Source organism: Heterodontus francisci, chromosome 26 (assembly GCF_036365525.1).
Source record: "Heterodontus francisci isolate sHetFra1 chromosome 26, sHetFra1.hap1, whole genome shotgun sequence".
Lineage (NCBI taxonomy): Eukaryota > Metazoa > Chordata > Chondrichthyes > Heterodontiformes > Heterodontidae > Heterodontus > Heterodontus francisci.
The window spans coordinates 72,084,114-72,101,636 of record NC_090396.1 but is presented as its reverse complement, the minus strand read 5'-3'; the positions used below and the strand labels follow the sequence as shown (position 1 = coordinate 72,101,636).

The following is a 17,523-nucleotide window of genomic DNA, read 5'->3' as shown; positions in this document are numbered from 1 at the left end:
TTGCCCTCAGATGGTGGTAGTGAGCCACCTTCTTGAGACAGTGCAGGTTGATATGACTGAGTGGTTTGCGAGCCTATTTCAGAGGACAGTTAAGAGTCAACTATGTTGCTGTGGGTCTGGAACTGAATGTACGCCAGACCGGGTAAGGATAGCAGATTTCCCTCTCCAAAGGACAATAGTGAACTAGGTGGGTTTTTACAACAATCCAGTAGTTTCATGGTCACCATTACTGACACTTTCTTTTTATTCCACGTTTAGTTATGAACTGAATTTAAATTCCCCATCTGCCGTGGTGGGATTTGAACTCATGGGCTGAATTTTACGCCACCCTGACGAGCGGGATGGTGGCGGGGGGTCTGGCGTAAAATGGAACGGGAGGCTCCGGGAGACCCGACCCACTCCTGCCTCTGCCGCCACTTTGCGCAGGGCGGCGGCGGCGAAAAATGGCTCGTCCGCCCCAGGCTAATCAAGGTCCTTAAGTGGCCATTTAACGTCCTTCACCCACCTCCACGCGGATTTTACGCGTGGCAAGGGGGCATCCTGGACCCAAGAGAAGCTGCCTGACAAAACCAGGGGGGTGCTCTCATGATCAGGCACCTAGTGCCTGATGGAGGGCCGCCCCCACTACCCCAACCACCCCCAACATGGCCCCCATCCCCCCTCAACCGACCACCCTTGCCTCGGCGGGGGCCAACCGATTAGTCCAGGTTCCACTGCAGCTTGACTTCTAGCTGGGCTGTAGTTCCAGCAGTGGCTGCCGGTGACGCTGCTGGGTCTAGGAGCTGCCGGCCCGTTGATTGGCCAGCAGCTCCATTAGGCGGGACTTCCTACCTGAAGTAGGTGGAAGTCCCGCCTCGGAACAATTGAGGCCCGACGACCTGCAAAATACAGGTCGGATCCCCAGGCAAGGCGGAAGCAAGTTTGCCACCAACTTTTCAGTCGGTGGCCGGCTCCCGTCCACCTAGGGTAAAATCCGGGTCCATGTCTCCAGAGCATTAGTCCAGGTCTCTGGATTACTAGTTGAGTAACATAACCACTATGCTACTATTCCCAATACCCTGTGCAGTGTCATCTGTTTAACACATTTCAGCCTGTGGATTGTCTTGTAGATAATCCAAACTATCTTCATGAAATGCAAGAAAAATGTTTTGCACCGTGTTTACCATGGCCGTGTTTAATCTCTTGTGTCGCGTGTATAGTACATGGGAATTCTGTGCTTGCAGGGTCAGTAGCTTCACTGCATGAGAACGTTCTCAAGCATAAAACATCACAGTTGTTGGCAGAGTAAACAGGCAGAACTGAATCCCTGTGGGGACAGAACTGTTTTTTCATGTTCACATAGCTGAGGCACGTGAATTGATAGTAAGACGAAGCAGATGTGAACTGAGAGTCTAGGGTTAGCTCCGTATTAAAGAACTAAAACCCGCAAATCATGGTTTAGAAATAATTATAGTCCAAAAAAATATATATATCAACCTAGATGGTAGTGTTATTGATTGCTGAGGGGAGCAGCCGATTTACTGTGCTCCAGTTGTCTGTTAATGCATCAGGAATGCAAAATGGAATTTCCTCTCATCGGAATAGCAGCCAGCGTGTGAAGCAGCTTCCTGTTGTTCAGTTTCTGAGTTTCTGGTTTCTTGCAGCAGGCCTTGAGGTACAACCTAGGCGTCCGTTCCACTAGAGAGCTGGAATACTGCCCTTGCCTGCCACGCACTGCAGCTTCAGCTCCGCTGCTTACCGAGAGGAAACAGGGCAGTGACTTTACGTAGAATTACATTGAGCACAGAAACAGGATATTCAGCCCAACAGTCCAGGCCAGTGTTCATGCTCCACATGAGCATCCACTCACCTTACTTCATCTAACTTCATGAACACAATCTTTTATTTCTTTCTTGCTCATCTGAGCTCCACATTCTCACCACTCTCTCGCCTCAGTTCCCTATTGGATTTATCAGTGACTATCTTATATTTATGGCGTCTAGTTTTAGACTGTGCTACATGCAGAGACATCTTCTCCTCTATCGAACCTCTTTATAAGTTTAAAGATCTTTACCAGGTCACCCCTCAGCCTTTTCATTTCTAGAGAAAAATGCCTCAGTCTGCACAATCTTTCCTGATGGTTAGAATCTCACAGTCCTTGCACCCAGACCTCGTTGCTCCCCATTGCCAGCTGCACAGGAAATCTGAGAATGACGAAGATTAAGCAGTGTAAAGTTGCCAGGAGTTTCAATCCAACACAATTTACAGTAGTTGGCTGCTTTCCAGAATCAGGAGTCAGGCTGGCTCCCTGAACATGCCAATGGTGCTCAAATACTGGGTGGTAACCACGTGTCCTGGGGCTAATATTTATCTCTCAATAAACATCACTAAAACAGATTATCTGGTCATTTATCACATTGCTGTTTGTGCAAATTGGCGACCATGTTTCCAACATTACAACAGTGACTGGACTTCATTGGCTGTAAAATACTTTGGAATGTCCTAATGCACTTTATAAATGTAAATTTAACTTTTTCTCTTTCCTTCACAACTTGTCACTCTTACTCTGTGCTGCTTCCATTTGTTCCTGGCTACTCCCATTGGCTGCCAGCTTGTCTCATTGGCTCCCGGCTACACCCATTGGCTCCCGGCTTTTCTCACAGTTTCCCAGCTTTTCCTGTTGGTTCACAGCTTCTCCCCCCCGTTGGCTCCCAGCTTCTCCCGTTGGCTCCCAGCTTCTCCCATTGGCTCCCAGCTTCTCCCGTTGGCTCCCGGCTTCTCCCATTGGCTCCTGGTTTCTCCCATTGGCTCTCGACTTTTCACATTGATTCCCAACTTCACCTTTTGACTCCTGGCTTCTCCCATTGTTTCTCGGCTTCTCCCATTGGCTCCCGGCTTCTCTCATGGTTTCCCGGCTTCACCCATTGATTCCTGGCTTCTCCCTTTGTGTCCTGGCTTCTCCCATTGGCTCCCAGCTTCTTCCATTGACTCCCAGCTTTTTCCATTGACTTCCAGCTTTTTTCATTGACTGCCAGCTTTTGACACTCACTTCCTCCTGGTGGACTTGTCTCATCAGTCACGGTCTCACGGGTCTAGACACCTGTGCATCTTTTAGAATCATTACAGCACTGAAGGAAGCCATTTGGCCCATTTGTACCTGTGCTGGGTCTTTGATAGAATCATCCAGCACTGCTGCTGCTCTTTCCCTTCAAGTATTCTCTTCTGAATGTTAGAATTGAATCTGCTTCCACCACACTTTCAGGCAGCGCGTTCCAGATCATACCTTGCTGTGTAAAAAATTGTTTCCTCATGTCGCGTCTGGTTCTTTTGCAAGTCGCCTTAAATCTGTATCCTCTGCTTACTGCTCCTTTTGCCACTGGGAACAGTTTCTCCTTACTTGCTCTATCTAAATCATTCATAATTGGAAACACCTCTATCATTCTTCTGTTAATCTTTAGCAGGGACACTCCTGTTGAAATGATGGGGACTGTACCCCTGTGCCGGTCAGGTCTGCCTTCGCCTCTGGGCTACACCAGGCCCAACTCACAGCTTTCAGTGGCCGTCTCATCTCTTCAGTCAATGGGATTAGATTGTGACCTTGTGCGACAGTGTAAAAAGCAACAGCGAGTCAACAGTCGTTTTACATCTCTCTTAATTTTATTGCATTGAAGTACGGACTATGGACAAACAGCAGGGAAGCAGGACTAATTGGATAACTCTTTCAAAGAGCTAGCACAGGCACGATGTGCCGAATGTCCTCCTGAGTTGTAAGATTCTATGTTAAAGCAGGCTGCTGACTCGCTATAATCGGACAAAGTCAAGATCCACCCCATTGTGTTTTAACAAGTATGAAATAAGAAAATGGAGAACTAGCAAGATGGAGGGAACCCAGGAAAAAGCAAAATACTGTGGATGCTGGAAATGTGAAATAAAAGCAGAAAAATGATGGAAATGTTCAGCAGGTGAGGCAGCATCTGTGGAGATAGAAACCGAGTTAATGTTTCAAGTTGATGCTACCCATCGCCCAATCCTTCCCCACACAACCTGTAAGCTATATCAGTGTCGTACTGTACTGAGAATGCACACACCTTGTTAGTGACCCTGTTTGCAGCTTAGGCTGCTGCCACCTCCCTACAGTACCGGATACCTTCATGTATGGTTTTATTGGGCAGCAACTATGGTGGGGTTATTTAAAACCCTAGTTTTAGTGTTCCTCCAGCAAGCTGTCAGGTCATCAAAATTTGGCACCATATAGCTCTGAATCTCACAGTGATAACCTGGTCAGAATCCGACTACGTACCTAGAGAGCACAACCCCTGCAGAGACCATTCAGAGCATTCATTCAATCAACTCGTGAAACAAGATTGCATCTGAGTTTCCCTCCCAACCAGAAAATATTTGGGGGAGGTGGAGAGGGGGAAACTGTGTGTAATTATTATTAAAGTGAATCTTAAATATTTAATTGAAAAGAAAACAGTCGATGAACGAGGACCATACTCGTTAGTGAGGGAGATCCAGCCAGTTGCTCACTCCCCAAGGTTGGAGCTGATCAGAAGCTGCTTCACCAGAATTGCAGACTCCCTATTTATCAAAATTTATTACCCAACTTAGCCTCCACCTTTGTGCCATTTTTCTCGCACAACATACCTCCGCAGCTTGACGATGGAACACTGCTAACCTCCAGTGCTTTGTTACAGCTGAGCTGCAGGAGCAGTGCGAGAGTTTGGACTGTCCCTAGTTTTCCCTTTCTCTCCAGGGGCAAAGCAACCTGGCAGTCAGGAAACTGGAACATTGTGGTGCATCACCACGCCTTCCTCTAAACATGAGTCTTATTTTAGTCAGGTGGCTTCCCACTTCAATCACACACCACAAATAGTTGTTCTCGGAATTGAATGAACCGCAAGTGTAACTGATGTAACCAGTAGTCCGCTGTGATAAATGTGGAATGCTTAGCATACCAAAGAGGATCACACCGGCTCATCGCAAACTCACACAGGGCGGCCGCACTGTTTTATCAAAGATTCAGATGATGCAAGTTTCAGTTCTCCTACTGAAATCGATGGAGCATCTGTAAGCACCTGGAAAGTTTTTTTCATGAAAGGATGTTTGTTATAAAGAGGTTTTGCTGTGCACAGATTTCTAGGAGTGGTTTATTCAGATGCAATCATTGGGGTACAACTCCTTCCCTGCTTCATCGTACAAAAGGCCTGTACAATTGCAGCAAGACTTCCTTAACTCTTGTATCCCAACCATCTTGCAATAAAGGCCAACATACCATTTGCTTTCCTAACTGCTTGATGTACCTGCATGTTAACTTTAATGTTTCTGTTACAAGGACACCCAAATCCCTCTGAACACCATTTACAAAGACGTTCAGTTTTTCTATTCCTCCTGCCAAATTGAATAATCTCACATTTCCCCACATTATGCTCCATCTACCAACTTCTGTCCACTCACTTAACCTATCTATATCCCTTTGCAGATTCTCTGTGTCCTCCCCACAGCTTACATTCCCTCTAGCTTTGAATCATCAGCAAACTTGGATACATTATACTTGGCCCCGTCATCTAAGTCATTAATATAGATTGTAAATAGCTGAGGCCCCAGCACTGATCCTTGTGGCACCGACCTCATGACAGCCTGCCAACTTGATAATATTCCAGTTATTCCTATTCTGTGTTATGTCCTTTAGCCAATCCTATATTCATGCTAATATTTTATCCCAAACAAATATGCACTGACACACACCCCGCCATGAACACACACACACCCATGCACGCATACCCACACACACACGCCCCTTACATACACACACCCCCCCCCCCCCCCCCCCACCCCACGCACACAAACGTACACGTGCGCATACTGACACTAACCTCCAGGTTAACGTCGTTCTGTGATTCGTGTACAAGGACACTCAAATCCCTCTGGATGCCAACATTTACTAGTCTCTCAACCTATTAAAAGTAGCATATTTTTAAAAGGTGAGAGACTATTAAATGTATTAGGGAGATTTAGGAGTCCTTGTGCATGGAGCACAGAAAGTTAGCATACAGATACAGCAAGCAATTAGGAAAGCAAATAGTCTGTTAGCCTTTATTGTAAAAGATTGGAGTATGAGTAAGGAAATCTGGGTGCAATAATAGTGCTTTGGGGAGACCACACCTGGAAAACTGTATAGTTTTTGGTTTCCTTGCCTGAAGTTAGGTATACTTGCCTTAGAAGGGGTGCAACTGAGATACCCGTTCACTAGAATGGGCCTATACTCTCTGGAGTTTAGAAGAATGAGAGGTTATTTTGTTGAAGTGTATAAAATTATTCGAGGGTTTGACAGGGTAGATGCTGAGAGACTGTTTCCCCCTGGCTGGAGAGTCTAGAATTAGGAGTCACAGTCTCAGGATAAAAGGTTGTCCATTTAATACTGAAGAGAGGAGAAATTTCTTCACTCAGAGAATTGAAATTCTTCTGAATTCTCTACCTCAGAGAATTGTGGGTGCTCAGTCATTGAGTATATTCAACACTGGGAACGATCCATTTTTGACCTCCAAGGGAATCAGGGAATCTGGGTGGGAAAGAGAAGTTGAGATCGGGGTTCAACCATGATCTTATAGAATGGCAGAGCAGGTTCACGGGGCCAAATGGCGTCCTCCTGCTCTTATTTCATATGTTCCTCTGTGTGTGTGATTAGTCAGTTAGTACCTCTGTGTGTGTGTGTGTTTGTGTGTCAGTGCCTGTGTGTGTCAGTGCCTGTGTGTGTGTCAATCAATACCTGTATGTATGTATTAGTCAGTCTGTGAGTGCGTGTGTGAGTCAGTGCCTGGGTGGGTGGATGTGTGTACATATATCAGTCTGTGTGTGTGTGTGAGTGCCTGTATGTGTCAGTCAGTCCCTGTATGTTTTTCTGTATCAGTCGTTCCCTTTGTGTGTATGTGTCACAGTGTCTCTGTGTGTATGTCAGTGTGTGTCTGTAATTGCCTATGTAGGTGTATGTATCTCAGTCATTGCCTCTGTGTGTGAGTGTCTGTGTATGTGTGAACATCAGTGAGTGTGTATGTCGGTGAGTGTGTGTGTATGTGCCTGTGCGTATATGTGTCTGTGTCTTTGTGTGCACGTGTGTGTTCCATTCAAATGCCACCAGCTCTCACCTTTTGCTCATCCTTTCTTTCTCTCTGTCCCAGGAGGCTAAAAGTGCAGTTGAAGAGTGCCGTGCCCTACGTAACCGGATTCACCTTGCCGAGGCAGCACATCACCAGGCGCGCGGCATGGAGAGGGACTATGAAGAGGTGATCCGCTTGCTGGAGGCTGAGATTACAGAACTCAAAGCTCAGCTGGCGGATCAGCATGGGCAGACCAAGGCAAGAATCGGTGTCATCCCTTGTTACCTTAGCAACGTGGTGGTCAGCATGCCATGTTCTGTATATGTTAAGTGCTCACCCATTGCAGCAAAGTAGGTCAGAACCTGTCAGTGTATTACACGGCTATTCAGAGGAAGTCAAGCAAGAGACTCAATGTGACGGCTCTATCACTTGAGTGAGCTATTAACACAGGGCAAGTAAGCTGTGCAGCCATCTAACTGGGTCACTCCCCATCCAGCTCTTCCAAACTAATCACTAACAGATTTGTGGCTTTTTTCCTTTCATTTAAAGGAGTGCCCAAGCCTTCGTGAGCTCCTCAAATGTGTAGCATGGGTCCTCATGGGTCAAATGTGATATAGTTTTAAGCCCATGTTCTCAGTAAATCATAAGCCACGGTCACTAAGCAATCCTGTTTTATTTATTCCTGTGCGGGTGTCACCTGGCAAGGTCAGCATTTATTGTGCGTTTATCCCCAGACAATGTGGAGGTGTTTGGGCCACGTTCTTGAACTGCTGCAGTCCATGCTGTGGACCTGCTGTTAGGAGCTGGAAGTTTGACACAACCGAGTGGCTCACTGTGCCACTTCAGAGGGCAGTTAAGAGTCAACCAGATTGGTGTGAGACTGGAGTCACGTATCAGCCCAGACTGGGTAAGGACAGCAGGTTTCCTTCCCTAAAGAACATTAGTGAACCAGATGAGTTTTTAGGCTTCATGGTTTCCTTTTACTGATGTCCACATTTCCAGAATATTTTGAGCGAGGTGGTTGCCCCTAACATTGGCACAGTGCTGCAATCCTCACTAACTAAAGTCCTAGATAAACAGCACCTCAGACCAGGAGGCATTGCTTTCTCGTTCTGTGTGCGGGAACAGCATGATGGAAGTGCAGGCTGGGCTTTCCAGTACAGGGCTGGATAGTCCGTCTCCTGGGTTTAATGGCCAGGGTACCAGGAAGCTCAGCAAATCCGTGGCATTAATTTCCGTGCCTGATTATCCAATCCATCCAAGGCAATTTCGCACCTGGAGCAGCATCTTGGAGCCACGTCAGTATAAAGTTTGCTTTTTCGTTCCACTTGTGGTGGTTGCCATTTATTAAAATAGACAGTGGCTGTTGGCAGTGCCGATAAATACACACTGAGCCATGTGGGATAAGCCAGGTGCACTAGTTAACTTGCTGTGCCGCAGTGACAGATGGTATAATGGGCTACATGACATTGCTGGGTTAGGAGAATAGAAAATCCAGCAATTGTTCTTCATCCCAATTTGCTGGTGAGAGGTATTTTCTGAATAGGTTTCAATCAATTGTGATTTTGCCCCCTTCCCCCATCCCTCCCTCCCCCCTCCCCACCCCATCCAAGAGGCCAACACTCACTGGTTGGGTTTGGACATAAAGAATGGTTATTTAGTGGATTGTTGAAGCCCACACAACTACAGCCCAGCAATGGGTTCGTGTCTTCAGGAGCAGAGGTTTCCCAAATCATGTAAACACACACAATATAAAGGGTAGACTTCACAAGTGTATTGGAAATGACGACTTTTAGCTGTAATAATGAGAAAACAGAAGATGATGGTTTTAACTGGTGCCTTTGCCACAGGATGACACCCAGGACCTCAGAAAAAGAATTGCTGTTCTCGACTGTCAGCTACGGAAGTCGGAGATGGCGAAGAAAACCTTCGAAGTGTCCACTGAAAAATTGCTGCAGTTTGTGGAGGTACAGCACATATATACAGACCAGGGATATCCTCATCTCCAGACCTGGGATATCCTCATCTCCAGACCTGGGATATCCTCATATACAGACCTGGGATATCCTCATATACAGACCTGGGATATCTTCATATACAGACCTGGGATATCCTCATATACTAACCAGGGATATCCTCATATACAGACCTGGGATATCCTCATATACAGACCTGGGATATCTTCATATACTAACCAGGGATATCCTCATATACAGACCTGGGATATCTTCATATACTAACCAGGGATATCCTCATATACAGACCTGGGATATCCTCATATACAGACCTGGGATATCTTCATATACTAACCAGGGATATCCTCATATACAGACCTGGGATATCCTTATACAGACCTGGGCTATCTTCATATACTAACCAAGGATATCCTCATATACAGACCTGGGATATCCTCGTATACAGACCTGGGATATCCTCGTATACAGACCTGGGATATCTTCATATACTAACCAGGGATATCCTCATATAAAGACCTGGGATATCCTCATATACAGACCTGGGATATCTTCATATACAGACCAAGGATATCCTCATATACAGACCTGGGATATCTTCATAAACAGACCAAGGATGTCCTCATATACAAACCTGGGATATCCTCATGTACAGACCTGGGATATCCATATACAGACCAAGGATATCCTCATATATAGACCTGGGATATCCTTATATACAGACCAGGGATATCCTCATATACAGACCAGGGATATCTTCATATACAGACCAGGGATATCTTCATATACAGACCAGGGATATCCTCATATACAGACCAGGGATATCCTCATATACAGACCAGGGATATCTTCATATACAGACCAGGGATATCCTCATATATAGACCTGGGATATCCTGATATACAGATGTGGGATATCCTCATATACAGACCTGGGATATCCTCATGTACAGACCTGGGATATCCATATACAGACCAAGGATATCCTCATATATAGACCTGGGATATCCTTATATACAGACCTGGGATATCCTCATATACAGACCAGGGATATCTTCATATACAGACCAGGGATATCCTCATATACAGACCAGGGATATCTTCATATACAGACCAGGGATATCCTCATATACAGACCAGGGATATCCTCATATACAGACCAGGGATATCTTCATATACAGACCAGGGATATCCTCATATATAGACCTGGGATATCCTGATATACAGACGTGGGATATCCTCATATACAGACCTGGGATATCCTCATATACAGACCTGGGATATCTTCATATACAGACCAGGGATATCCTCATATACAGACCAGGGATATCTTCATATACAGACCAGGGATATCTTCATATACAGACCTGGGATATCCTCATATACAGACCTGGGATATCCTCATATACAGACCAGGGATATCTTCATATACAGACCTGGGATATCCTCATATACAGACCTGGGATATCCTCATATACAGACCAGGGATATCCTCATATATTGACCAGGGAGTATCTTTATATCCATAACAGGGATATTCCAGCTTAATTTGTGGACTTACTGTGGGAGTGCACCAGTATGTCCGTGCGTTTTCAGACCCTGTGCATCTTATTCACAGTTGAGGCCTTTTTATATTTAAAAAAAAGTCATTTTTAAAACTTATTTTCTCCTAATTTTCTGCTGCCTGTCTCAAACCTGGCACCTCCCCTGGCCCCATGTCCTTCAGTTCCACAACAGCCTGGGCATTTACTCACAGAGCTATGATTTCTAGCAAGTTAGTTTGTAAAAGAGGTTCCATTAGTAACATTTAAAGGGAAGCTGGATAAGCACATGAGGGAGAAAGGATATGCTGATAGGGTGAGATGAAGTTGGGTGGGAGGAAACTCGTGTGGAGCTTAAACACTGACACGGACCAGCTGGGCTGAGTGTTTTAGTGCTTTAAATTCTATGTAACTCAATGTGACATGGTCCCCTACCAGTATGATGTAGTACCAGTCTAATGCAGCTCGTAACATGTGTTTCTGTGCTTATCTCTAGGTGGTACATGAGGCTCTTGCTGAGACTCCAGCTGCTCTAACTAATTTTGGGTATGTAAACACAATAATATGACCAAAAGTAACCGTGTATTGGACTGGGAACATAGCCAGCACTGTGATACATGAACTCTGCAGTCTTCAATGGGAGGGATGAGTGAAAACCCAGCTCTGCTCAAGTGAGGAAGGAGGAAGGAAAGACTTAGATAGGCATTGTCCAGTCACCGTGTGTCTCAAGCACACCTCAGTTTCCAGTCTATTTCCCTGTTAGCACCGGCTGTCAGTTTGGGGGTTTAGTTTAGTTTAGAGATACAGCACTGAAACAGGCCCTTCGGCCCACCGAGTCTGCGCCGACCATCAACCACCCATTTATACTAATCCTACACCAATCCCATATTCCTTCCACATCCTCACCTGTCCCTATATTTCCCTACCACTTACCTATACTAGGGGCAATTTATAATGGCCAATTTACCTACCAACCTGCAAGTCTTTTGGCTTGTGGGAGGAAACCGGAGCACCCGGAGAAAACCAACGCAGGTTTGCATAGAAAGAATTGAGAGAGACGTGGGCTGAAATGGTTCTGTTTGCATTAGCACTTTGATCAAATTCGCAGCCAGAGAAATCTCATATAAACTCATTAATGTGCCTGTTGCTAATATCCCACAGTGCAAATCCAACTTAATGATTGCAGGCGAAAATAACGTGACACTTGATTTACCCAGAAACCTCTTGCACCAAATTCCTTCATGATGTTATTCTGAAGTTAAACAAAAAATTCTTCCGCTAGCTCATGCACTGCGCATTTTATGTGACTGGGTGTCAGCCGTGGCTTAGTCGGTAACACTGTCGCCTCTGAATCACAAGGATGTAGGTTCAAGCTCCAGTTCAGAGACTTGAGCATTTGATCCAGGCTGACACTCCCAGTGCAGTCCTGACAGAGTGCTGCTCTGTCGGAGGTTCCACCTTTCAGATGAGATGTTAAATTGAAGCCCCTTCTGCCCTTTCAGGTGGATGTAAAAGATCCCATGGCACTATTGGCAGAAGAGCAGGGGAATTCTCCCCAGTATCCTGGGGCCAATATTTATCCTTCAACCAATATCACGAAAGCAGATTATCTGGTCATTATTACATTGCTGTTTGTGGGATATTGCCACCTTTCCTACATTACAACAGTGACTACAGGTTTTGGGCGAGAGATGCAGGGGGAATATGAGGAAAAGCTTTTTTACACAGCGGGTGATAATGACCTGGAACTAACTACCCACAAGGGTGGTGGAAGCAGAGACAATCAATGATTTCAAAAGGAAATTGAATGGGCACTTGAGAGAAGTAGACTTGAAGGTCTACGGGGATCGAGCGGGGAAGTGGGACTGACTGCATAGCTCCGCGGAGAGCTGGCGTGGACGCAACGGGCCTCCTTCTGTGCCGTAAATGATTCTATGACTTCAAAAAGTACTCCATTGACTGTAAAACGCTTTGGGACATCCTGAGGTTGTGAAAGGTGCTATAGAAATGCAAGTCTTTGTTTGTTTGTTTCATGTGCGCCTCTTGATTTATTGGATTTCCTTTCAGTAAAATCTTAACCACCAACCTCAGCCTGTGATGCCAAGGAACCTGCTCCCTGTTCCTTGTATCATGTGAGTTCCTTAATGGTTCAGTAGTGAAAGCAGCCTGTTAACCGAAACATACAGGCTAAAGGTCCCAAGTTCAACCACAGGTCTTTGCTGAATCGAATGATCTCATCTAGCCTCGGTGACCCTGGGATAGGGAGAGATGGTTAGCCCAGGATTCCTGCTCCTGTTTACTATCCAGTGACTCTTGTGATGACCCCCCTTGATTGCATAGCCCACTTACACATGAAGAATGGCTACAGGGCCAAGATGGCCAGTGCCGATGACACTATACTCCTGCAGTGGCTTCGGGAAAGGAAAGGGAGAAAAGTGTGGTGAGTGCTGAATGGCAATGCACTAACTTTGATCCTTTTGGATTCTCAAACATCTCATTAATGAGTGTCCAATTTAAACCTCCATTGTTCCTCTACTTGAGTTGTTTACTACAACAGCATGCTGCCTATTTGTCCTCCAAATGACCTATTTTTACATCTTGGATTCTGAATTTGTTTTACTCGACAATGCTGCACATTAACGCAATCCGATCAACCACAGTAATTTTAAAGTGGAGTGTCCGCCACTGAGTTGCCGCATAGTCGTATTTGTATTAAAGGGACATGCTTATGTCTGTCAGTTTTGCCATGTTACCCTGTCAGTTAGAGGCAATCTGGAAACTGTAGTCTGCTGTACTCTGGGCTCAGTTTCTGTATTGGCAAGCTAGAGTCAGTCACTCTATCCTGTCATGCACAGAGGCAAGTGCTGATATTCTATGGTTCTGATTAGAAATCATTAATCCACTCTGGGGAGTGGGAATATGTTGAGTTCCATCAGGTTAACACTTTATATTAAATGTTTAATGAGCTCCTCCACAAATGGATATTTTGAGCTGGCGATTGAAGATTCCAGTATGACTGGCTGGCTGTGTGTACCAAGCTCCCTCACATGCACGACCGCTTGTTTATAAGTTGCCTCCTTGTGTTGGCTAGGGAGTAGGGAGAATGGTGCTGAAGCAGGCCTGCACAGTCCCCTGATGCCACACTCCCTGTGTTTCCTTTCAGTGTGCCTCTGGTCATTGTCCTGGAATGGGCGGAGCGCTGTCCAACATTCAGGTTCTGAACACCATCCGGGAGAAGAGTCCTGTTAGCTCTGCATCGCTGCGCGCTGCCACAAGGTGCTGCCAATGGCAAAACGTCACACAAAGGGGCCCATGTGCAGGAGTCATTCCAAGATCACAGATTTAATCTCTAGCCTATGCCGGGCTGATTGTACTCAGCGCACATCACCAGGGTATACTAGCATCAGCCCTTGTACTCAACGCACATCTCCAGGGTATACTAGCATCAGCCCTTGTACTCAACGCACATCTCCAAGGTTTACTAGCATCAGCCCCTGTACTCAGTGCACATCACCAGGGTATACTAGCATCAGCCCTTGTACTCAGTGCACATCACCAGGGTATACTAGCATCAGCCCTTGTACTCAACGCACATCACCAGGGTATACCAGCATCAGCGCCTGTACTCAGTGCATATCACCAGGGTATACTAGCATCAGCCCCTGTACTCAGTGCACATCACCAGGGTATACTAGCATCAGCCCCTGTACTCAGTGCATATCACCAGGGTATACTAGCATCAGCCCTTGTACTCAGTGCACATCACCAGGGTATACAAGCATCAGCCCTTGTACTCAGTGCACATCACCAGGGTATACTAGCATCAGCCCTTGTACTCAACGCACATCACCAGGGTATACTAGCATCAGCGCCTGTACTCAGTGCATATCACCAGGGTATACTAGCATCAGCCCCTGTACTCAGTGCACATCACCAGGGTATACTAGCATCAGCCCCTGTACTCAGTGCACATCACCAGGGTATACTAGCATCAGCCCTTGTACTCAGTGCATATCACCAGGGTATACTAGCATCAGCCCTTGTACTCAGTGCACATCACCAGGGTATACTAGCATCAGCCCTTGTACTCAGCGCACATCACCAGGGTATACGAGCATCAGCCCCTGTACGCAGTGCACATCACCAGGGTATACTAGCATCAGCCCTTGTACTCAGTGCACATCACCAGGGTATACTAGCATCAGCCCTTGTACTCAGTGCACATCACCAGGGTATACTAGCATCAGCCCCTGTACGCAGTGCACATCACCAGGGTATACTAGCATCAGCCCTTGTACTCAGTGCACATCACCAGGGTATACTAGCATCAGCCCTTGTACTCAGTGCACATCACCAGGGTATACTAGCATCAGCCCTTGTACTCAGTGCACATCACCAGGGTATACTAGCATCAGCCCTTGTACTCAGCGCACATCACCAGGGTATACTAGCATCATCCCCTGTACGCAGTGCACATCACCAGGGTATACTAGCATCAGCCCTTGTACTCAGTGCACATCACCAGGGTATACTAGCATCAGTGCCTATACTCAGTGCACATCACCAGGGTATACTAGCATCAGCCCTTGTACACAGCGCACATCACCAGGGTATAATCGCATCAGTGCCTATACTCAGTGCACATCACCAGGGAATACTAGCATCAGCCCTTGTACTCAGTGCACATCACCAGGGTACACTAGCATCAGCCCCTGTACTCAACGCACATCTCCAGGGTATAATCGCATCAGCCCCTGTACTCAGTGCACATCACCAGGGTATACTAGCATCAGCCCTTGTACTCAGTGCACATCACCAGGGTATACTAGCATCAGCCCTTGTACTCAGTGCACATCACCAGGGTATACTAGCATCAGCCCCTGTACTCAACGCACATCTCCAGGGTATAATCGCATCAGCCCCTGTACTCAGCGCACATCACCAGGGTATACTAGCATCAGCCCCTGTACTCAACGCACATCTCCAGGGTATAATCGCATCAGCCCCTGTACTCAGTGCACATCACCAGGGTACACCAGCATCAGCGCCTGTACGCAGTGCACATCACCAGGGTATACTAGCACCTACCTCTGTACTCAGTGCATATCACCAGGGTATACTAGCAACTACCCCTGTACTCAGCGCACATCACCAGGGTATACCAGCATCAACGCCTGTACTCAGTGCACATCACCAGGGTATACTAGCACCTACCTCTGTACTCAGCGCATATCACCAGGGTATACCAGCATCAGCGCCTGTACTCAGCGCACATCACCAGGGTATACCAGCATCAGCGCCTGTACTCAGTGCACATCACCAGGGTATACCAGCATCAGCGCCTGTACTCAGTGCACATCACCAGGGTATACTAGCACCTACCTCTGTACTCAGCGCATATCACCAGGGTATACCAGCATCAGCGCCTGTACTCAGCGCACATCACCAGGGTATACCAGCATCAGCGCCTTTACTCAGTGCACATCACCAGGGTATACCAGCATCAGCGCCTGTACTCAGTGCATATCACCAGGGTATACTAGCACCTGCCCCTGTACTCAGTGCACATCACCAGGGTATACCAGCATCAGCGCCTGTACTCAGTGCACATCACCAGGGTATACTAGCACCTGCCCCTGTACTCAGCGTACATCACCAGGGTATACCAGCATCAGCGCCTGTACTCAGCGCATATCACCAGGGTATACCAGCATCAGCGCCTGTACTCAGTGCACATCGCCAGGGTATACTAGCACCTGCCCCTGTACTCAGCGCACATCACCAGGGTATACTAGCACCTGCCCCTGTACTCAGCGCACATCACCAGGGTATACCAGCATCAGCGCCTGTACTCAGCGCATATCACCAGGGTATACCAGCATCAGCGCCTGTACTCAGTGCACATCACCAGGGTATACTAGCACCTACCCCTGTACTCAGCGCACATCACCAGGGTATACTAGCATCAGCGCCTGTACTCAGTGCACATCACCAGGGTATACTAGCACCTGCCCCTGTACTCAGCGCACATCACCAGCGTATACCAGCATCAGCGCCTGTACTCAGTGCATATCACCAGGGTATACTAGCACCTGCCCCTGTACTCAGCGCACATCACCACGGTATACTAGCACCTGCCCCTGTACTCAGCACACATCACCAGGGTATACTAGCATCAGCCCTTGTACTCAGCGCACATCACCAGGGTATACTAGCATCAGCCCCTGTACGCAGTGCACAACACCAGGGTATACTAGCATCAGCCCTTGTACTCAGCGCACATCACCAGGGTATACTAGCATCAGCCCCTGTACGCAGTGCACATCACCAGGGTATACTAGCATCAGCCCTTGTACTCAGTGCACATCACCAGGGTATACTAGCATCAGCCCTTGTACTCAGTGCACATCACCAGGGTATACTAGCATCAGCCCTTGTACTCAGCGCACATCACCAGGGTATACTGGCATCAGCCCCTGTACGCAGTGCACATCACCAGGGTATACTAGCATCAGCCCTTGTCCTCAGTGCACATCACCAGGGTATACTAGCATCAGCCCTTGTACTCAGTGCACATCACCAGGGTATACTAGCATCAGCCCCTGTACTCAGTGCACATCACCAGGGTATACTAGCATCAGCCCCTGTACTCAGTGCACATCACCAGGGTATACTAGCATCAGCCCTTGTACTCAGTGCACATCACCAGGGTATACTAGCATCAGCCCCTGTACTCAGTGCACATCAGGGTATACTAGCATCAGCCCTTGTACTCAGTGCACATCACCAGGGTATACTAGCATCAGCCCTTGTACTCAGTGCACATCACCAGGGTATACTAGCATCAGCCCCTGTACTCAGTTGTCATCACCAGGGTATACTAGCATCAGCCCTTGTACTCAGTGCACATCAGGGTATACTAGCATCAGCCCTT

At 47.1% G+C, this 17,523-nt stretch overlaps 1 protein-coding gene across 6 annotated transcripts in view; it reads left to right on the top strand.

The window, feature by feature from the left end:
- Positions 1 to 17,523, top strand: part of stxbp4 (syntaxin binding protein 4) — a 181,516-nt gene that overhangs the window by 114,624 nt on the left and 49,369 nt on the right. For all 6 annotated transcript variants that reach the window (XM_068058583.1, XM_068058580.1, XM_068058578.1 and 3 more), the window contains 3 exons: positions 7,158 to 7,334; positions 8,927 to 9,043; positions 11,086 to 11,135. In XM_068058583.1, coding sequence (XP_067914684.1) covers positions 7,158 to 7,334; positions 8,927 to 9,043; positions 11,086 to 11,135 — 344 coding nt within the window. The remainder of the gene's footprint in view (positions 1 to 7,157; positions 7,335 to 8,926; positions 9,044 to 11,085; positions 11,136 to 17,523) is intronic.